The sequence below is a fragment of the Babylonia areolata genome, chromosome 1, assembly GCF_041734735.1.
Source record: "Babylonia areolata isolate BAREFJ2019XMU chromosome 1, ASM4173473v1, whole genome shotgun sequence".
NCBI lineage: Eukaryota > Metazoa > Mollusca > Gastropoda > Neogastropoda > Buccinidae > Babylonia > Babylonia areolata.
In genome coordinates this window covers 38,512,059-38,536,177 of record NC_134876.1, presented here as the reverse complement: position 1 = coordinate 38,536,177, position 24,119 = coordinate 38,512,059, and the positions used below count along the sequence as shown (strand labels likewise).

The following is a 24,119-nucleotide window of genomic DNA, read 5'->3' as shown; positions in this document are numbered from 1 at the left end:
TTCCCATGTTTATAGGCCTAGAGGTTGATAAAGTTACTCCCACTTTTGCCACTATATATCTCCCACTTAAAAAGGATTTAACATAGTCATAAACATGACCCGACAGACCAATTTGTTTCAGCTTAAATAACAGTCTGCTATGCCACACTCGGTCATAAGCTTTAGTAAGATCGAAGAAGGACGCAAGGATACTTTTTCGCTTAGAAAACTGTTTTTTAATTTGGGTAGTCAGACGGGTCAGATGATCAATTGTAGATCTTCCTTTCCGGAATCCAGTTTGAGCTGACGGAATTATGTTATTTTTGTCACAGTAATACACCATTCTAATATTTACAATTTATGATGAGTTTTATTGTACATCACAGAGTTTGTAATGAGGCTCATGTCTCCTTGAAGCAATGTAAATAAAGTCACACAACTTCATTCCTATATTAGTTTTCTTTCTTTCTTTTTTATAATTAGAAAATAAATGAAAACCAATCAATACTCCTACTTTTTCTTAGCAAATTTTAAAAACGTTTCAAACTGAATGAAACAACAATTACACTCAACGTAACAAAGCAAATCTTTTAACATTTTTAAATAAACACAGAAAAGAACTGAAAATGCTTGGCACCAACACACCAAACATAGACTTTTGAAGGCTTCAATTAACCTTTGCTTTTACGTTTAACATGCTCACAATATCTTGCTGGTTTCTTTGCAGCATAACCACTCGCTGATCTGGTACCACGCGTTGGTCTATTGGAAACAGCTGGAGTTGCGGAAATTTTGCGGGTGTCCTGGGAAACAGAAATGATGTCCTTGGAATCCCGATTGATGTCCTGGGAATTCTGAGTGACAATCCTGGGAACTGGAATCACTGGCTGCTGTTGATCAACAGAGGACACTGGCGGTGTGTTCTGCACAACGATGTCCCGGTGAGTGTGCTGTTCTGGTGGTGGTGTTAGCTGCTGGTACTGGATATCGGCAATGGTGGTACTGCCTGCAGGTGCTTGCGGTTTCGTCGAAGTACGCCTGCTGGTGTGTTTATGAGGTAAGTACGGTTGCTTGGATCCATGGCTACAACCGTCCCTGCTCTGTCCCACTTTTCCTCATCATCTCCCTTGATCAGAACGGAATCTCCTGACCTCAGGGGGGAGAGGGAAACAACTCCATGACGATGGTCAAAATTGTCCTTGTAGCTCTGCTTTGTTTTCTGATCATTCAGAGAAACTGTCTTGTGATCTGGGAACTTTGGCAGTAGATTCTCTGGAAGCATTGGCACTTTGGTTCTCAGCTGCCTACCCATCAAGGCAACTGAAGGACTGACTCCCGTGCTGGAGTGAGGAGTCACTCTGTAGTTTAACAGTGCTATTTCTGGGTCATCCTGATCCAGAATTTTCTTAGCTGTTTTGATGGATCTTTCTGCTCGGCCAATCGATTGAGGGAAACCTGGACTGCTGGTTCTATGACTGATATCATGCTCTTGACAAAATTCAGCAAACTGTGGTCCATTGTCTGAAATAAGTTCATCAGGAATGCCATGTGTCGTGAACAGTTTCTTTATCACTTTGATCACGCTGGATGTTGTTGTTGATTTGAGATATGAAATTTCTATCCACCTGGAAAAATAATCCACAACCACAAGATAGTCTTTTCCTTTGTTGTTACACAGATCTGTCCCTAACTTTTGCCATGGTCTCTGCAGTAGTGGTGTTGGTTGTAATGGCTCCTTCTTCTGAGTTGGCCTATTCTTCCTACACTGTGCACAGTTGTACACCACCTGTTTGAGTTCTTTCCTGAGACCTGGCCACCACACTGATGCTTGTGCGTTCTGCCTACACTTGCCTATGCCTTGGTGAGACTTGTGTAGCTTTTGAAGGACATATTTTCTCTGTGACTTAGGAACAACAATCCTGTTCTCAAACACAACTAAGCCATCCACCATGGACAACTGTCCTTGAGCTCGCTCATAGTCTTGAAGATGATATGGTGCTGTCCATGGCCATCCATTCAATATGTACCCTATCACGAGTTGCAGTTCTCTGTCATGTACTGTCTCTGCTCTCAGAATGTCTAGTCTCTGGCTGGTCACAGGCCACTGAGATTCTACACAGTCCACATGTGCTGTGACGGCTTCATCCATGCTCTTGTCTTCATCTGTGTGAGGCACTGGTAACCTTGAAAGTGAATCTGCAATCACTATCGACTTTCCTGGGGCATGGACTACGACAGGGTTGAAATGCTGAAGTCTGATTAACAATCTCTGGCACCTCACTGGCGCTTTGTCCAAATCTTTGCTTGTCATCAGAGGAACTAAAGGTTTATGATCTGTTTGAAGTTCAAAACTGTCTAGGCCTACCAGATACTTGGAAAATTTTTCACATGCCCAAACAGATGCGAGGCATTCCTTCTCTATTTGAGCATATCTGCATTCTGAGTCTGTGAGAGTTCTTGAGGCGAAGGCAATAGGGACAAGTATGCCTTCATCATTCCACTGCATTAGGGTTGCACCTAGACCATAACTACTGCTGTCGGCGCTGACTACAGTGCTCTTGTTGGGATTGTAGAAGCCTATAGCAGCTGATTCTACAATGCACTTCTTCACCTCATCAAATCCCTTCTGTTGAGGAGGACCCCACATCCGTTCGACATCTCCTTTCAGCAGATACGTCACAGGCTTCAGTTTTGCTGCCATGCCTGACACAAACTTAGTCATGTAGTTGAACATTCCACACACAGATCTGAGTTCTTGGACTGACTTTGGTGCTGGCATGTCACGAATCACTCGGACTTTCTCTGGGTTTGGAGCTATCCCATTGGCACTCACAATGTGTCCAAAGAATTTGACTTCATTCTTCTTCATGTGGCATTTTTCTTTATTCAGCTTCATGTCAGAGTCTTGAATTCTTTTTAAAACTTTTTCCAGTCTGGCATTATGCTCTTCTACAGTTTTCCTGTAGACTATGGTGTCGTCCATGACAGCGTCACATCCCTCAATACCTTGTAGGACTTCCTTCATCTTCATCTGGAAGACTTCAGGTCCTAGACTGATTCCCATAGGGACACGTTGGAAGCAATATCTCCCATGTGGTGTGATAAAGGTTGTGAATGGCATGCTTTCTTCTGCTATGGGTATCTGATAGAAACCCGATGAGTGGAAAATACAGTAGATCCTGGCAGTCTTGGCGCAATGTCGTCTAAATTTGGCAACATACAATGGGTCTTTTTACTGCACTGTTCAATTTCTTAAAGTCATGTGAACTAGTGGGGGTGCGCCTCGAAAAACCTGACGGAATTCACAAAATTCACAAAAGCATCGTGCTCATCAATGCCTATGTTCACCCGGGAACCTGCACAACAAAAGAGGATTGGGCCTTTTTAGAGGAAATAGAGAATGAACTTGGAGACTCAGTCATTATCTGTGGAGACCTCAATGCAAGATCGAAGCTATGGGACCAGCGGAACACCAACCCACAAGGACTCGCACTTGAAGGAATGATAGGGGAAATTCTTCTCAGCCCATTAACAACCACATCCCCAACTCGCCTTGGAACAAGACAAGGGGACAGTGACAGTGTGATTGACATCGCTCTAACATCTCCAAAATTCAGAGCAGAAATGAATGCAGAGACGCTTCCACACCAAGGCAGTGACCACCTCCCGGTAGTATTCAGTCTACAGAAACTGTCAGATAAACCCTGTATGAAACCGCGTGATCCATTTCAGTATGAAAACAAAGAGACAACCATCATCGAAAAATTAAGACGCAGAAGAAACAAAAGAACGGCACTGAACAGGATGCAAACTATTCAGCCCCCATGGTGGAATACCGACACAGAGAGAGCCTGGATAGAAAAACATGCAGCTGTCAAACTTTGGCAAAAAGAAAGAACAAAACCATCTCCAGACAAAGATATTGAAACAAAAATGAAAGAAAAAACTAAACAGTTTGAAATCATTGCTCAAGAGGCCAAAAATGACAAGTGGAAACAGTTTTGCGAGGCACTCAGTTATGACTCAACATTGACAGAGTTCTGGCAATTTTATCGTCGCATGGAAGGGAAAACGTGCACAACAACAACCCCAGACATGGTAGACACTGACGGAACCAAGCTTAAGACAAACGAAGAAAAAGGATCCGCCCTGCTCAAACGTTTCATACAACAGAGCGATCAAAGAAACTTAGATGAGAAAAAGAAATATGTTGAGTTAAACCAAACCCTTATGCAGACTGGACCTGATGATGACTTGACAATAGATGATCTAAACGAAGCAATAGCTAAATGCAAGAAAGAATCAGCTCCTGGCCCAGACAAAGTTCGCTACTCGGACATCAAGGAACTATCGGAAGAAGACAGAAGCAACCTTTTCAATCTATATCAAAACAGTTTCCACAATGGACATGTGCCGGAGGACTGGACACACAGCTTCTTAAAACCCATACCAAAACCAGGAAAGGACCATCATCAGGTAAGCGGCTACCGGATCCTAACCATGCAAAACATTGCTGGAAAGCTCATGGAACGCATGATAGCCAGGAAACTTGCAAGGGATCTTGAACACAGGCACATTCTCCCTTCAAATCAAGGTGGTTACAGAACAGGCAAGTCCACATGGGAAAACGCAGCTGCTTTTGCATATGAGGTGTATGAAGGATTTCAAAGAAAAGAAGAAACACTAGTAGTAGCAATCGATCTTGAAGATGCCTACAATAAGGTCCAGTTTGCGCACCTCATGGAGCTGCTACTAAGGTATGGAGTAAGTTTGACACTGACAAGATGGATAGCAGCAGCGCTTCAGGAAAGAACCGTCGTCCTACGCCTCGGAGATTGGATGTCTGCACCTTCTAAACTATCCATGGGACTGCCACAAGGGTCTCCGCTTTCTCCTGTCCTCTACAACGTCTACACGAAGGGCCTTGCAGACTTAAACAACAATGGAATAGCTCGGGTGCTTACTCTTGGGGATGATGGCCTGGTCTTCAAAACTTCGAAAGATGCTCAGGAAAGAACTAAAGCTGTCCAGAAACAACTAAACAACATTGCTCAATGGTGCAAGGACACAGGATCTTCCATCAATCCAGCGAAAGCCCAAACGTTGCTGTGCACCCTGAACAACAGAACCGCGAGCAAATCACCACCTTCTGTGTCACTCGATGGCATTCAGATCGAGAAAACTGAATGCCTACGCTACCTAGGAATACACTTCGACAGGATGCTGACCTTCAGAAAACATACGGAAAATACTGTTCTCAAATGCAAAAAGGGCCTTTCAGTCTTAAAAGCAATGGCAACCAAAGGAATTGAACAACGCCACCTCTTCCTGCTATACCAATCACTCGTCCTCAGTGTGATCGACTACGGACTTGGGCTAACAACACCGTCTCAAAGCAACCTCCTAAAATTAGAAAGAGTCCAAAATGAAGCTATGAGGCTGATCCTTGGAACAACAAAAGACACGCCCACAGAAACCATGCGATACCTGCTTGACCTTCCTTCAGTGCAGGCCAGAAACAAGTTAGAACAGGTCAAGACCTACTTCAAAGCATTAGAAAACCCTCAAAACCCACTGCATGACGCAGTCAAAGAACCAAAAGGCAGCCGCCTAGGACGAGGAAGATCATGGATGGGGCAAGCAGAAGACACAATCCAGCTAGTATGCCGACTACAAGACCTGAAAGAAACAAAAGAATGGGAGAAAAACCCCGAAAACCTCAACCATCTATTCAACACAGCCATTTCACCCACTCTAGGAAGACATTGTCGGGAATGGCCAGAGGGCAAAACTGATGCGGAAGTGAAACTACTCATAGAAGAAAACAGTAAAGAAGAGGACATCATCATATACACAGATGGCTCAGTCACCAAAGACCAATCCGGTTGGGGATTCACTGTGAAACAAAATGGAAAAACAGTTAGGGAAGAGAATGCTGCCTACAAAGTCACAACCTCCAGCCTAACGATGGAAGTTGAAGCTGTGACACATGCCCTCCAGTGGCTATCGTCCATACATATGCCCGGAAACCAACATGCCATGATTCTAACAGACTCAATGAACCTCATACAGAAAATTGAAAACGGAATGGGAAGCCCAGAGTGGCATAAGGCAATGCGCAACTTTCAGATAAAAAAACTCACATGGTCATACTGCCCGGGACATGCAGGTGTTAAGGGAAATGACCGAGCTGACAGACTTGCTGGTAACGCAACACCAACGAGCGGCCTACATCTAGGAAAATCGGAAATCCTCAGAAAAGTCAAAGAATATCAAAAAGAACAGGTACAAGGCCATCACACCATCGATCGCCTCAAAGAAATAAAAGCAGAGAGAGGGAGTGGCCGTAAGTCTAACATGAAAGGTAGAGCACGATGCCTTGCTAATCAAACAAATATCGGCATCATTTCCAAACCAACATTGCGCAAATTTCTTCAAAACGGAACAGAGTCTCTGTGGGCTTTCCCAAATACAATAGACTGAGCAACACACTATACGCCACGTTCTTGGCATCAGAGATCTTTTCCCATCCCTCTTGCGGCCAGTCAGTGGCAGCCTCTGTGCGTGTGTGTATGTGTGTGTTTGTGTGCATGTGTGGGTCTGTATTTTTGAGTGCGTTTGTGCATGCGCGAGAGTGTAAGTGTACACAAGTGTCAGTAGAGGTCTGTGCACGTGTGTGTGTGTGTGTGTGTGTGTGTGTGTGAGGGGGAGGTGGGGGTGCGGGGGGGAGGTGGGGTAGAGGATGAGGTATGTGAGTGTATGCATGCCTACACTGTGGAAGCAACAGGATATTGGAACGTATATATATATATATATATATATATATTTGTGTGTGTGTGTGTGTGTGTGTGCGCCGTGGAAGCTGTGATACGTAGACTAGAAATGAGTGTGTGGAGGAGGGGGGTAGAGGAGGTGCAGGGTAGTGTGTGTGGTGTGTGTGTGTGTGTGTTGGAGATCATGTACGTTTATATGTATTTGACTGTGCTTTCATATCTGTGCAACTGCATGTTCGGTGCATATCTGTTATGCATGTGTGGGTGTATATGTGAATGTGTGTCTTCATGTTTTACATCTATTTGCTTATATATCATTTATTCACCTCCTTTTTTTTTTTTTTTCTCAAGGCCTGACTAAGCGCGTTGGGTTACGCTGCTGGTCAGGCATCTGCTTGGCAGATGTGGTGTAGCGTATATGGATTTGTCCGAACGCAGTGACGCCTCCTTGAGCTACTGTAACTGAAACTGAAACTTAAAGTCTACAGTCACCCTAATCTGTCCATTAGGTTTCACAACAGGAGCCATAGGAGCGCGCCAGTCTGTAGGCTCCTTAAATTCTTTGATAACTCCTGCTTGCTCAAGTCTGTCCAGCTCTTGTTTGACCTTGTCTCTCAGTGGAACCGGAGATTAGAAAAGAGAGATAAACCACTCGCGGCAGGTCCCTTCTTACTGTCTATAACAGTGCTGAAGCCGTTTTGAGGCACACACGCAGTGCGGAAGGGTGGGGGTAAATCACCCTCTCCTTCCCCACCTGAAGGAAACTGGTCGGTTCTGACGGCACACACACACACAGCTGCAGTAAAGCGAAAGTTAAGTTATGCCTGGAATTTCCCACGTGTAGTAAGATTCGCTGTATACAATGAAAACCGATTCATTTTTGCTTGGTTTTTAGCACGTTTGCATCTGCTTGAATGTAGATAATATAAAAAGAAAATAAAGCAGCTCCCACCACCACCAACTCCCCCCCACCCCCTCCCCCAGCGCAATGTTGCACATGAGAGAGACAGTTGTAAATTATTGAACTGCGTTTTCGTAACGCTACTTTTTCTTCACACTTTCTTAAAAAAAAAAAATATATATATATATCAAAACATAAAACACATATTCAGCTCTGTCTCTCTTCTAACATCTGTCTATACATACATACATGCATACATACATACATAATTTCATATAGATCTATCAGTATGTAAATCTAAATCTATCTATATGTACATAATCATATATATAATTCATATATACGAACGCTTCATGTTGCCCGAGCAGACCATTGTATTGTGCTCTATCTCTCTCTCTAAGTCTCTGTCTCTCTCTCTCTCTCTCTCGGGAGTTTTACATGGCTGTTAAAAGCATCTACGATTCTGTACTTGTATGTGTTCGTGACAAAGGTATTTATTCAGACTTTTTTCAGTGTCCAAGAGGGGTTAAACAAGGTTGTATGCTAAGCTCACAGCTGTTTTCCTTTTTCATCGGTGAATTGGCAGTGGAGTTATCAAAGAAGGGGAGACATGGAATACAAATGATACCTGGCACAACAGATTTGCTCTTAATGCTATTTGCTGATGATGTTGTTCTCTTGTCTGACACACCCATAGGGTTACAAAATCAATTAAATGCCCTTAAGCAAGAAACAGACAGACTACAACAAACAGTGAATCTCGATAAGACCAATATTATAGTTTTCCGCAATGGAGGTCATCTTTCGACTCGTGAAAAATGGTGCTGTGGTGATAGGGAAATAAAAGTAACCAATACATATAAATATTTAGGAATGTTATTCACAACAAAATTGAGTTTGACATCTGCGTGGGATGAAGCAAACAGAAAAGGGAAAAAAGGTGTAATCCAAATTATAAAATCACTCAGGAGACTGCGTTCGACTGACGCTTTCCTTTCGTTTGGGCGGGGCAAAGGCAACTCATGAATAATGAATGCGTGTCGCGGTGCAGGCTGCCTGGCTTCAGCAATTTCTGCAAGTGGTTTATCTCTCTTTTCTAATCTCCGGTGGAACCTCCCGAAACCTGGGGGTGGGGGTGGTGGGGTGGGGGTTCAGGCTGGTGTTCTCTTGACCCCCTCCCGGGAGGGTCACTACCTTGTTGTGGTCAGGAGGCTTAGTGGTCAGTGATCGAGCGAGCTATGTCAGCGGGGGCATCAGTGCTTCTGGGGGTTTGCTGCTCTGGGCCCAGGTCTTAATTGACAGCCTACATAGCCATCGTAGCTGTTAGGGCTGAATAAGTGGTGGTTTTCGTACTGATGCCCCTGATAGGGCTTCCCATGCCGAACAGGTCGTGAGTGAGGCCCAAACTAAACGTGACCCACTGTCCCTTTCGCTATTCTCTATTCTTCTTTTTACCGCCTCTTTTCTGTCCTCAGCTCCCCATCAAGCCTTCTTTTCCACATTCTTTTTTCTCTGCGGCTTCTTCAGGCCCGCCGTGTTTGCCGTGCGGCGCGACCTGTGATGGAGGGGAATGAGATCCTGGGGATTGAGAGAGCACGCTGCTCTCAACACATCCCTTTGGCTCAGACCTCTCCTAAGACAGGCGGCACACATTGGCCCGTGTGTGTCAATCGGCTACCCCCTCGTGGGGCTGGGTCAAGACTGGCAGTTTAGAGGCTAACGAAGATAACCCCCATAGTGCTCGGTTCTCTGTCCCCGGGAGCTGGGCATGATCGGGGGGGAACACGTTGGAGCTAGGCTGTTGGTCGTATATCCCTCCCGAAACCTGGAAGGGGTCAAGCTGGTGTTCCCTTGACCCTGGCCCCTAAGTTGGACCCCATGGTGGGTGGGTAAGGGAGGGATGAATATACAATTTTTTTCAACATGAATTCCAAACAATTACACCCCCCTAAATTTGGAAAAAGACGACGACAAGGAACAGACGATTCGGACTCAGATTCGGAGGTCGTTGAGACCTCTGGATTTTGGCAGTCGTGGCTTGTGATGGAGGGCGCTGATGACGACAAGCCCTTGTCGGCTCTTGGCCCCTTCGCTATCCAGAAGGGCTTTCAGTGTCTGGCAGGATCGCTGAAATCCATCAAGAGGCTGAGGAGCGGAGCGTTTTTAGTGCAGACAGAGTCAAAAAGGCAGACACAGCTTCTTCTCAAGGCGACCACTTTTGTGGATAGGGTGGTGAAGGTATCCCCTCACAAAGGTCTCAACTGCTCAAAGGGGGTCATCAGATGCCCGGAGTTGAGAGGAGTGTCTGAAGCTGAGATCAAGAGCGAGCTGTCCTCTCAGGGAGTGACCAACGTGTACAGGGTGACGGTGAAGAAGGGGTCGGACAGAGTCCCAACCATCACATTCTTCCTCACCTTCTGCTGCCCGAATGTCCCCAAGGACATTTGAGTCGGATACCTTATGGTGAGTGTAAGCCTGTACGTGCCATCCCCTCTAAGATGTTTCAAATGCCAGAAGTTTGGACACATGCGAGACCAATGCAAGGAGGAAGAGGCGTGTGGCACCTGTTCAAAGGCGGCGCACCAGGGCGACTGCGTCAGTCCAGCCCGTTGTGCGAACTGCGGAGGTGGCCACCCGTCCTCATCGAAAGACTGCCCCGCCTGGAAAAAAGAAAAACAAATCCAGAAGGTAAAGACAGAAAAGAAGATATCGTTCTTTGAGGCAAGGAAACAGGTGGAGGCCGCGCCGCCTAAGGCGTCGTATGCCTCTGTCGTCAGACCCAGGATGGTGGACGTCGCGGTCCAGACGACGTCCACAGGGACGCAGACGGACGACGTTCCTACCTCGTTAGAACCGTTGGCCTTGGGTGGAAGCGCCGTGTCCACCCCTTCCCATCCTGTGCGGCAGTCCTCAGGGGCTGCTGGGCGGGAGTGAAAAGCCTCGGGCGGAGGCACGTTGTCCGCCTCTCGCCCCCCCCCACCCTCCGGCACCCCTCGCCCCGCCTCTCGTCTGCCTGGCCCTCAGGCTGGCAGAAGTGGCCAGAAACCCCCTGTACCTCCTAAACTCAAGGAGGGGAGGGTTGCGGCCTTGGCGAGATCGGGAAGAGCCGAGGTCGTGGATATTCCGACTTGGTCGGAATCAGAAAAATCCAGTTAAAAAAATAGATACTCCATCTTGGCCGACCTTGAGCCACCGCAAGCAGAGGAGCAGGGGGTAGTGATGGAATAGGCTGCTGCTTTATTTTTTTTTTAACCTTTTTAATGGCAGTGTTCCACTGGAACATCCGGGGTTCTACGCCAATTTCCAGGAACTCCAGCTGCTTTGTCGTGCTTTGAAACCTTCAGTGCTGGCACTGCAGGAGACTCTGCAAAGAGATGGCAAGGTTTTATCTCTCTCTGGTTTTAACTCCGTTTTTAAACCCTCTCAACCGAAGCAAGAGGGATTGACGGGAGGTGTCGCTCTTTTTATACGCAAGTCCCTTTTATACAGTACAGTTCCTTTAAGCACCCCTTTACAGGTGGTGGCAGTCAGAGTCATACTTGAGAAAACCATCACTGTCTGCTCTCTGTACCTTCCTCCTGCCGTCCGTGTTCTGAGGCAGGACCTCATGAACCTGGTCGACCAGCTCCCACGTCCGTTTTTACTGTTGGGCGACTTCAATGGACACTCCCCGCTCTGGGGAAGTGAGATGACATCAGCCCGAGGTCTTCTCTTGGAAAACCATCTTTCCGACATGGACTTGTGCTGTCTTAATGACAAGTCTCCCACTTACCTTCATCTGTCCTCTGGAAAGCTCTCATGTTTAGATCTGTCGGTCTGTGATCCATCGTTGGTCCTGGACTACGAGTGGAAAGTGCACGACGATCTGCACGGGAGTGACCACTTTCCTGTCGTCCTCCGCCCCACAGATGGAGAAGGTGACTCTCTGCCTGACCGCCTGAACTATGACAAAGCAGACTGGAGATTTTTTACCACGAAGGTAAGAGCAGAGCTGCAGGAAGAAACAGTATTGAAAAGCAAGGACCCTGCTGACACTCTGACTCGGATCGTTTTAGATTGCGCCAAAGCAGCAGTCGCATCGTCTACCTCCAAGCCTCAGATGCCAAGAACTCCCTGGTTCAACGCAGAATGTCGGGAGGCCCGTAAGTTTTGGAAGAGAGTGCAGCGACGCGTCTTTCAGAGACCAGAGACCGATAGCGTTCGAACCCATCAACAGCTGAGGGCGAAAGCCAGGTATGTTTTTAAAAAGAGCCAGAGAAAGTCATGGAGAAATTTTTGCTCTTCCTTAACCTCCAACACACCCAAGAAGAAAGAGTGGAGGGTTTTAAAAAACAATTAAGGGCAAAAATGTATACCCAACCTTTCATCATCTTAAACTTTCAGACGCTCTGGTCACAGAGAAGAAAGCAGTTGCCAATTTGCTTGCCTCCACAATTGAACAGAACTCGAGATCTGCTAACAAATCTGCTCGGTTTCTCAAAACCAAAAACCTGACAGAAAAAACACCCTCTAACTTCTCTTCCAACGACACTGAGAACTACAACCTTCCTTTCACAATGAATGAACTTAAATCTGCCCTTCAGACCTGCATGGATTCCTGTCCAGGAATGGACGAGGTCCATTATAAACTCTTAAAGCATCTTCCCGAAACCTGTCTGGACACCCTGCTCAAAGTTTATAACCACATCTGGATCACAGGCTTTTTTCCACCGTCCTGGCGGAAAGCCCTCATAATCCCGGTGCCGAAACCGGGAAAAGACCCCTTGAACCCCTCCAACTACCGCCCAATAGCACTGACCAGCTGCATCTGCAAACTGATGGAGAAGATGGTCAACGGTAGACTGATGTGGAAACTAGAGACCGACGGCCTTCTGGCGAAAGAACAGTGCGGTTTCCGCAAGCATCGCTCTACTGTTGACCATCTGGTTCATCTGGAAACCACTGTAAGAAATGCCTTTGTAAACAAACAGCATGTGGTGGCCATATTTTTTGACTTGGAGAAAGCTTATGATACCACCTGGAAATTTGGAATCCTCTCGGATCTGCACAAGCTCGGCTTCCGAGGGCACCTGCCTCAGTTCATCCACAATTTTTTGCAAGACAGACAATTCCAGGTGAGGGCCGGCACCACCCTGTCCGACATTCACGAGCAGGAGCTGGGTGTTCCGCAAGGGAGCATTCTATCGCCAGTTCTCTTCAGCATAAAAATTAATGACATCGTTCAATCCGTTCAGAAGGGATCGGACAGCTCGCTGTTCGTGGACGATTTCGCCTTGTATGCAACTGGCGGCACATATGCCAGCATCCAGCGACAGCTTCAGCTCTGCATCAACAAAATCCAGTGTTGGGCAGAGGAGAATGGCTTCACATTTTCGTCCTCCAAAACTGAATGTATTCATTTTCATAACTTTTGCCAGTTCTATCCGGACCCTGAAATCCGTCTGGGAAAGTCCAGGAAGTCAAGGAAGCCCAATTTTTAGGGGTCGTCTTTGATCAGAAGCTGAACTTCCTCAGCCATATTAAACAGCTGAAAATATCTTGCCAAAAAGCCCTGAACATCATTCGAGTTGTGGCACACATGGACTGGGGTGCTGATAAGAGAACTCTCTTGCACCTCTACAGAGCCCTGGTCCGGTCCAAACTGGATTACGGAAGTGTAGTATACGGCTCGGCCAGACCGTCCTACCTGAAACTGTTGGACCCTATACACCACCAAGGGCTCCGTCTCAGCTTAGGTGCTTTCCGCACCACCCCTGTGCACAGCCTGTACGCAGAGGCAGGGGAACTGCCTCTCTCCAACCACAGACTGAAGCTGACCCTAAACTATTATATGAAATTGTTTTCTGAACCTACAAAACCTGCTGATGACGCTGTATTCAACAACCCTTTCGATAAGAAATTTAAAGACAACCCAAACTGCATACCTCCTCTCAGACTCCGCATTCAGCCGCACTTAGAAAATGCCGATCTGGATGTCGGTGGCATCTCAGATTTCTCTAAGTTCGCTGACAGCCGTCTGTGGACCTTTAGAACACCTGAGGTCCGATTTGATCTGGCCTTGTACCGTAAAGACTCCACCAGTTCTCTGGCCTACAGAACTTACTTTTCAGAACTCTGCCACAAATTCCCCACTTTTCAAAGTATCTTCACTGACGGTTCCAAGTCAGAGGACGGAGTCGCTGCATCTGCGTTCTGCCCTGCCTTTCCTGACCGGCCCTCAATGGAGCAGATCCTGTCTGACAGCTTGGTGTACACTGCGGAACTGACCGCACTGGTTCTGGCGGTAAAAATGATTCTCTCTTCGAAACAAAAGAGATTCATGATCTTTTCCGACTCCTTGTCAGCCCTGGAGGCGATCGCCTGCAGGAATATCACTCATCCCAAACTGCTGGAATTTTATGAAGCTTTTACTCTCGCAATGAAGAAAGGATACAAGGTTGTGTTGGCTTGGGTTCCCGGACATGTTGGCATTCGTGGTAACGAAAGGACGGACCTGCTGGCCAGGAACACTGTAAAGAAAGAATTATCCAGATCCTTTGTACCATACACAGACATGAAGTGGAAGGTGAACACTTACGTTAAGGATCTTTGGCAAGAGGAGTGTAACACCCAGACGGACAACAAGCTCTTCCTGATCCGTCCAGACCTAAAAGAGACCCTCCCTTCGGGGGTGAAGAACAGAAAGGAGGAGTCTGTGCTGTGCAGACTGCGTGCGGGGCACACTTTTTATTTTATTTTACTCATTCTTACTTGTTGAAGGGGGAAGAGGCCCCTCGATGTATTCCCTGTGATGAGTCTCTCACCGTGAAACACGTGCTCCTTGACTGTTAGGATCTGCATGACGTTAGACACAGACGTTACACGGCGGTTTCTTTGAAGACTTTGTTTCGTGATGTCCCTCCATGGGCGCTGATGGACTTCTTAAAAGAAGTGAACATTTTAAACCAGATTTGAAGATTTTAAACTATGGAAGTTTTTTTTTTTAACTTTGGAGTGGAAAGTTTGAAGTGGTGACTCGTAATTGTTTTTTTGTTTTTTTATCCTTGTAGTAGTTAATAGCGCGGCGATAGCCTTGAAATGGCCTTAGTGATCGGCGAGGCTCTAAGCACCATAATTTCATTTCATTTCATTTCTCTCAGTGGAAATGGAACACGACGTGCTGTGGTGACGCAATGCGGTGTGCAGTTTTCTTTTATTTTAATAGTCACTGGTTCAGTTTTTAAAAGACCTGTTGTTCCGAAAACGTCACTTGACACAGTTTCTTCTAAACGCGTCATCAGTCCCATTTTCACTGCTGCTGTTCTGCTAAGTAGGTTACTCTTTGATGTCAGATTTGCCACGACAACTCGAAACTTGAAATGCTTTTCTTTGTAGACTGTCTTATCCCAAATTTCTCCTCTGCTCTGAACGTTTCCTCCAGGCGAAGTAAGTTTTGCTGTAGTTTTCTTTAACTTTGGACTATGTTTCAGTTTTCTAAATGTCTCTTCATGCACCACAGTTATGTCTGCTCCGGAATCAGTCTTGAAACTGACTGGAGTGTCTTTGATTCTAAGAGTTTCTGTCCAAGGTTTTGAATTTTCTTTGATGACTGTCAAAGCGTCTAGCTCATAAACTTCATCTTCAAAAGTTTCTTCACTTGAGTCTTCTTGAACTTCTCTCGCACCTTTAGATCTACACATCTTTTCGAAGTGATTTTTCTTGCCACACTTGCGACAGCTTTTGTTGTAAGCAGGACATGCTTTTTCTTTGTGTTCAAAACCACATCTATCACACTTAAATCTCTTCACTGAAGTAGATAGTTGTCTACCTCTGCCACGGCCTCGACTTCTTGCCATACCGCGACCTCTGCCTGTGTCATGTGAGCTTCTGTGTGACATTTTCATTCTATGTAAAGCTTCACTTATGTTTTTCTCAGACTGTTCTTGTGCCTGCTTGGTCACCTGTTCTTGTTGACGTGCAAGTGTCAGGGCTTTCTCTAAGGTTAGATCTGAAACAAGTTGTAGTTTCTCTCTCAACTTTCTGTCATGCAGACTTACCACTAGCCTATCTCTGATTTGTTCTTGTTGTCTTTCCCCATATTCGCAGTACTGGCTCAGTTCTAGCAAGCTTCTGTAAAACTCTTCTACAGTCTCATTTGCTGACTGCCTTCTTTCTTGAAATTTGGACCTCTCATGAATGACGTTTTTTCTTAACAACGAAGTAATCTGTGAATTTTTTCACAACTCTTTCAAAGTCTGTGTCACTCTCTTGTTGCCTAGCCTCACCTTCACCAATTTCGTTCCAAACAAACGAATTGAAAATTTGTTCAGATTCTCGACCCATGACATACAGTAAAGTATCCCTCTGACCCTCACCATCGTCTCGATGGAGTTTTGTTGCGTGTCGGTAACGTCGGAATCTGTTCAGCCATTCACTCCAAGCTTCTGGCTTGAATGAAAAGGGTGCAGGAGGGGGCAATCTCGATTCAGCCATTTCCGTAGATCTAATATCTTGTTACTCACTTTATATGCTAAAACGTCTTCATGAAAACAGCTTTTCACTTTTTCACTTCTCACACCATATTCTGGTCTCATATTTTGATGTGGGCATTCAATAAATGAACCAAAGACGAGAAATGGTGTTAACGACTTTTACTTTCATGATGGTCGTCAAGACAACTGCAGCGACATCTATATTTTATTCGTAATATAGAGTTACCTAACATGGATCGTCTACTACTGTGTTGATGCTAAAGTTGACGATACCAGAACACAGTGTAGACTTTGAAGCTTTGGGTCTTCAGCATGTTGTGGGATAGGAGTGCGACGTAGGGCAATGCAGTTTTCTTTCAGAAAACGGTCAAAATTTGTTACATGACAGTTTTGTCGATTGTTTTATTTCACGTGATTGTTGTTCTGCTTTACATGATTCTTCTGTGAACTATTCAAAAAGCTCAGCTGGTGAAAGACATAACATAAGCTTTGTATCACTCAGTGTTGTTGGGTTGTGAAGTAGGTTAAAACATAGTGAATTTGTTACACACATTAGTCAGTTTGATGTTATTTTATTAACAGAAACAAAAACAGATAAGCAAGATCACTCATTCCTTGAAAATGTTTTCAATGAACTTGGGTATACATGTTTTCGGTCGAAAATGTCCATCGTACCAACGTTCAGGTGGTGTTGCTTTTGCATACAAAAAGAAATATTGTAATTATATAATCACTCTACCAAACAAAGACAGGAACTCAGCATGGTTCATGATAAAATCATCTTTAACGGGATATGATGAAGATGTGTGTGTTGGAGTGGTTTACATCCCTCCTGAAGGATCAATGTATAGTAGTGTTGATATGTTTGATGATGTTGAAAACATGCTCTTTGATATGCAAAGTAAATATGATTGTTATATTCTGTTAGAAGGTGACTTTAATGCTTATACAAAAATTGAAAGATTTTATTGATCAACATCAGAGTAACAGTAGAGGTCCATTCCATGATTTGATCAATGTTTCAGATGAGCAGTTATATCCAGTTAAGTGTAGACATAATCAAGATAATCGTCGACCAAACAACTATGGGTATAGATTGATTGACTTGTGTAAATCGTCTTCATTGTATATTCTTAATGGAAGAGCAGGGACAGATGACGGAATCGGAATGTTCACTAGTAATGGCTGTACTGTGGTTGACTACATGATTGGATTCCCCTTTTTGTTCACAAAAATAACATATTTTACTATTTCCCCATTTGATGCTTTATTATCTGATGTACACAGCCCGTTGATCTTGTCTCTGGCTACTGAATGTCACATATTGAACCATAAAAATCATACTGATACGGCTGTCATACCGTGTCATAAAAAATGTGCCATATCAAATTTAACAGGTCAGAATGAAATAATACGAAAATGGGAACACGAAAAAGCTGCTTCTTTTCAAGAAAATTTATCTGACTCTGAGCTTGCACACTTCAATGACGCAATTGATGCTGATGATATTGACTTCATAAAGCTCGCAAACATTGTGATTCAGACGACAAAAGATACTCTGGGGACATATCAAATTCGTACTTCTAAGACAAAACACATAGATAGTCGCAGTTGGTTTGATTCCACATGCAAACGAAGCCGATCAGAATATTTTAAAGCTAAACACAGAGTAAAAAAAAAAAAAAAAAAAAAAAAAATTCTAGTGAAAATAGAGACACGCTCGAAAGAGTCAGCAAAAGTTACAAGTCCGTTTTAAAGAAAGCAGAAAAGTCGTGGAGAAAAAAATGGCACACAGAACTACGAAGTTTACGCAAAAACAATTCAAGAGAAATATGGAATAGAATTAAAAAGAAAAAGAAAACATCATGTCCCATAAATTTAGGAGACATGTTTCACCATTTCAGCAACCTTAACGTTAATGATAATGAACATATTGACAGTACAACGGCAATGCACATTATCAATTTAGAGGATAATGATGATATTTTAAATGCATGTATTACTGAAGATGAAATTACTTAGCCATCAAAAGACTGAAGAAAGGCAAAAGTGCCGGTGAAGACATGATTCGTAATGGATATATCCTGTTTTTAAGTTTGGTGATGCATGTTTGGATGTTCTCGATTCTTTTAAATATCTTGGTATCGAATTTAGTAGAAACGGAACTTTTTACAAAGCTAAAAAAATGATTTATGAACAGGGCCAAAAAGCTATGTTTTCGTTAGAAATCAAGACTTACCTTTACATATCATTCTGGACATGTACCAGTCTATGACTTTTCCTATTTTGTTGTATGGTGCAGAAATATGGGGTTATGAAAATGTAGATATACTCGAAAAATTAGAATTGAAATTTTTGAAACGCTTGTTCAAACTGAACAGAAATACTATGTCCCAAATTGTTTATGGAGAAACTGGTATTTATCCAATTAGTGTGTTAGTGAAAATGAGATTAGTTTGATTTTGGACCAGCTTAGTGATATCAAACACAGAAAAATATTCTGGGAAAATATATTTGATATTACTTGACTTATATCGAAATAGTATTTATTCTTCAAAATGGATGAGTTGTATCAGACAAATTTTAATAGAAGCAGGGTATGACTGTGTTTGGGATGCTCAATTCTTCTTGGAGAGGGAATCTTTCTGCAAGAATGTCAACATTGCTTTGAGAGATAGTTTTCAAAATCTATGGAGACATGCTCTAGAGGCGAGTAGTAAATGTTTGTTTTATCGGAATTTCAAAAGTGGATTTGGTGGAGAAAAATATATAAGTCAAATGCCTGATAATTACGTTATCAGCTTCTTCAGATTTCGAAGTAGTAATCATAAGCTGGAAATAGAAAGAGGGAGACACAATGGCATACCACGAGAGTTACGGCTTTGTAAGATTTGTAACATGACTGTGACTGGGGATGAGTTTCATTTTATAATGGAATGTCCCAATTATGAACAGTTACGAAATAGCTATGTTCCTAAAAAATATTTGTCTCCAAAATCGGTTTTTAATTTTTGTAATATGCTCAAAGGAGGCAAAACAGTCATTTTAGCTGTAAGATGATTAGATTTGCAAATGTTGCCTAGCTATACTTTTGGAGTTAAAAGACATTTGTGTTTTCTCAACTTTAATGGGACATTCTTGTGTATTTGGAAATGTTTGTTCTGGGCATGAAAAGATTATTTTGCAGTAATCCGCCATACTCCAGTAGAAGTGAAAGGATAATTAAAACTTGAAACTTGAAACGTGTGTGTGTGTGTGTGTGTGTGTGTGTGTGTGTGTGTGTGTGTTAGTCTCTGTGTGTGTTTGTTAGTGTTTGTAAGTACGTATTTATGTGATCACGCGTGTGTGTAAGCGTGTTTGTGTGTGTGTGTGTGTGTGTGTGTGTGTGTGTGTGTGTGCCACAGAATTTGTCGGAAATTCATTGATGTGTATTTTGATAAGTTGATACACACACAGACACATGCACGCGCGCATGCATGCACACGCACACACACACACACAAACACATAGGCATAGACAGGCAACATCAATGTATACACCATAATACTCCATTTCTATCACAACCATTTCAATCCTGTCACTTTGAGTTAGGTTTTACTAATGTATGACTGCACCGAATCAGTTAAACGTTTGATTGTTTCTTTTCTTTCGGGTATAACGTTATGGCCCAGCTGTGACATGTCTGACGGGATAACCATCCCAGGATGATTGGGTGCAGGAGACGTATCTCTCACTACACTGACACCATCAGAACGACAACGCCATAAGAAAGGCATTTACAAGGCCAGCTTTCATTTGGGCGATTCAACTCACAATCTGCTCAATGTGATTTTTACTCTCTGTTAATTGAATTAACCGCGCAACTGATGGAAAATTGATGACCTGGGTGTTTGATTTCATCGGTTGTTTTCATCCAGCTTGATTAATAACCTACACACACACACTCTCTCTCTTCTCTCTCTTTCTTTCTCTCTCAAACACGTTTTGGGGCAGCCTGTAGCGATCTTAACAGTAGGGGAAAAAACGCTTTATTGTACATTTTACAGAAATTATCGAAACTGAAATGTAATTCTTTAAACATATATTTAAAGCTGTTTGACTCACAGATTCAACCAATAGTCCAATATGGTGCCGAATTATGGGGACTCGATAAAGCTGCATTTCAGTGTGAAAAGATACATTTATTTGCACTTAAGAAGTTCTTAGGCGTAGAAGAGCGAACTCCCAATGATTTGATATACGGGGAAACAAACAGATATCCTATCTATATAAATTCAGTTATAAAATGCATTAAGTATTGGTTAAAGTTACTGAGAATGCATGAATCTAGACTGCCTCACAAAGCCTATAAAATGTTACTTGATCTTGATGCGCGTGGCAAAAGAAACTGGGCTACAAGTATACGCTGTAAACTGTTTATGTTTGGATTTGGGTATGTATGGCTTAATCAAGGTGTAGAGGGGATTGATGAGTTTCTTCGGACTTTTAAAGAAAGACTTATTGTTTGTAGATGGCAAGAATGGGATTTCCATGTTAACAACAGTGAAAGATTTAATGCCTATAAAACCTTTTGTACTATACCCGATGTCAAAACCTATTTATTGATGAATATAGATAAACATTTAAAGTATATAATGACTAGATTTAGACTTGGTATTTCGGAAATTGCAGAACATAGTCACCGTTATAAAGTACATGATGAGTCTGATTTATTATGTCCACTGTGTAAGAAGGGGAAGGAAAATGAAGTGCACTTTGTTCTATCCTGTCCTGTTATGTATGACTTAAGAATGCAATACATACCGTTGAAATTTTTTAAGTTCCCTAGTCAGTTTAGATTATCGCTACTTATGGCATCTACACACGAACAAACTATCAGAAATTTCTCAATTTATCTGTACAAAGCGTTTAAGCTTCGATCCACTCTTACGTCGTAAAATTCATTTATTAAGCTTGTGCCACTTCTGATGACACGATTACTTTATTGAGTTCAGTTAAATAGGCGTGTTGTTATTTATCTGCTGTGTACTACTTAGTTAAGTGTATACTGCATGACAACGTATGATATTTGTCTTGCTTATTTATTTTATTTTTTCTTCTCACATATGTTTTTGTTTGACACCCTTTCATGAGGGGCAATGGCCTATATGAATAAACCATTCATTCATTCATTCTCTCTCAAACACACACACACACACACACACACACACACACACACACACACACACAGCCACGCGCGCGCGCGCGTGTAATGATCACAAAAGCAACAGAATGAACGAAACATTACCTGAAGCCCAGGCAGAAAAGTAGAGGAGAGTACAGAGAAGAACAGCAGTCCTGTCCATGTCGTTGATTCAACAATCTGATGTCATCTGTTATCTTCTTTAGGGGTATCGCTCAGGGTCTGTTTCACTGTGAATCGCCGGAGAATGAAAGGGATCGTGACGGAAGGGTGGTTGTGGCGCCTTTGATAAAGGGTACTGGCCCTCCTATCTCCTGTCTGTAGTTAAGTGTCAATCGGAAACGTTGATATCAATTAAAAAAATGTGACGATAACAAGAAGCAAGTCAAGTGCCATTTATCCAAGCCGACCTCGGAGGTACACATCAGGTTAATCAAGCTGAACGCATGTCAAAGAGATCCTGAAAACTCAAAGCTGAAAACAGGAGGACACACCAATAAAATAATTCAGTTTTAGATCGTTACAAAAAAGGTCGTGCTGGAGACATTAAGCTGTGCCGCTCAATTTATCAGTCGTCTATAATAAGACAAAGTAATAAATGAACAAAAATACGCAAGCAGATGCTAGAAAAGGGAAAAAAGAAAGGGACATGGATGAGGAGGGAAGGATTCACCAAATAAACCGCAAAAGATGAGCTTCCTGGTCCCGAATTTCTAGAATGCAGTACAACTGTTTGTAATTAGATAGGGTTTCGTGCACCCATTTGGAGCTATCGGAAAAATGTAACGGTTTTACCACCACCACCGTAACGATAACAACAACAACAACAACGACAACAACAACAATGATAATAATAATAGTAATATCAATCCAACAATTACAACATCAACAGTTACAGTGTCGGGTAGTTTCGAGACACCATGGCTAATGCCTAAATGTATGTACAAAATCTATTCTCATCATCATCAGCAACATCATGCTCATCATTATTATCACTGTTATGATTAGCATTAATAGCATTGATATCATTAGCATAAATATCAATATTAATATTATTTTAGCATAATTTTATCAATTGCTTTTTGTGATGATGCTGGTGACAGTTACAATATGATCACGCCAGTATCAACAACGACGGACTACACCATAATTTTACTATCGGTGAGAAATCTAAACAAGAACAACATCTTGTACACATTTTGTGAAGCACCGTTTTAACATGTTCCATGCTATAAACCAGCAAAATGTTCAGTCCCTAACTATTCTGTTTTTGCGCCAATAGACGCATATTTTGTGATCATTTTGTTTGTAAATATCCTTTCAGATGGTGACTTCATATCTTGGTTGTAGCCTTGCTGTGGATATGTTCGACTTAATGACAACCTTTAAAAAGTCTCTGCCAGTTCACATTCAGCCAATCTCGTGTCTCACTTTGTCTCGTATTCATTCTCATGCACTGTGGAAAATTGCTGCACGGTTTAGCAAACAGCCGGATCGATCTTTTTCATTTGCTTTCTTTTTCACTTTTATTTTTATTTATTTTTAACCCTTGATCATTTAGTTGAGAAGCATGTTGCATGGATAAGGACGGAGAGCTAAACAGTGAAAGTAGGCACGTGGTGCAGACATTGCTGGGTTGAGTGGCTGCACAAAACTTTGGGATTTTGTAGTGTCGTGTTTGTTGATGGAATGGCGTTTGAAATGCGATGCCGCACACGGCTTGGGTTATAGATGTACACTGTTTAATTTACCACTTAAGTTTAATTCAACACGTCATCTTTGATTTCACCGAACAGTCAATGTTTTACTTCATTTATTCTTCTTCTTCAAGTTTAATTCAACACGTCATCTTTGATTTCACCGAACAGTCAATATTTTACTTAATTTCTTCTTCTTCTTTTGTGTTATTATAGATTAATGCGAACTATTTTCACCTCTTATTACAAACATATATTTGAAACCGATTTTATAGTTTTACTTTGCCAGGAAAACAGTCCGATATGATAAGGCTGAAACAGTGCGGTTATGCAAACAATAAAATGATTGCAAACACATGGTATAATGTTGTGTCTGTAATGCTAAGCATTGTCAGATCGATCACTTTAATATAATGCTTTCCAAAAAAGCTACCAATGTCACACGTTCAGAAATATCTCGAAGCACTTGAACTCACGATTCTGTATTTAGTAGATTTATCAACGGGTAAACAGCGCTGGGTATCTTGATCTAGAGGTGTAGGAAATTGTGAGAAAGCCATTGAAGACTATTGCGTAAAGTTTATCTCTCATTTCTTTTTTCTGTTCACGTCAGATGAAATGGAATACTAACAGAACAACAGCAAAAGGTGTGTGACAGAGGTCATTGTGTCAGTTTATCGCGCATAAGTGTGTTTCTGTATCTGTGCGGGTGCATCTGAGAAAGAGACAAAGGGACACGGGGAGAGAGAGAGAGAGAAGACAAGGCGATTTTCTTGAGCTAGGCCATCTGGCCATGTCAAGAGGGTGGGGATGACAAAAGAGGAGGGGGGGAGAGGGAGTGGTGGTTATTAGATAAGAGAGAGAGGGGCAGGAAAAAGGAAAGCGGGGAAGATGAGGTTGTCAGACACAGACAAGGACAGAGAAAGTGTGAAGAAAGAGAGGGCAAGGGGGAAATGAGAGAGAAAGGAAAGCACACAGATATGGATACAGAGAGAAAGAATCCGGGGTGGAGGTAGACATAATGTGTACGCACTGTCTGTATGTGTGTATATTGTCTTCTTCAAGAAAACATTGTCAATCAAACAACAACAACAAAATCAACGACAATTAAGGATT

The 24,119-nt window shown here is 42.9% G+C and overlaps 1 protein-coding gene across 1 annotated transcript in view; it reads right to left on the bottom strand.

Moving 5' to 3' along the window:
* Nucleotides 1-21,587, bottom strand: part of LOC143281197 (exoskeleton protein RP43-like) — a 67,537-nt gene extending 45,950 nt beyond the window's left edge. The window contains exon 1 of the mRNA XM_076586294.1: nt 21,412-21,587. Coding sequence (XP_076442409.1) covers nt 21,412-21,469 — 58 coding nt within the window. The 5' untranslated portion in view covers nt 21,470-21,587. The remainder of the gene's footprint in view (nt 1-21,411) is intronic.
* Nucleotides 21,588-24,119: the final 2,532 nt, after the last annotated feature.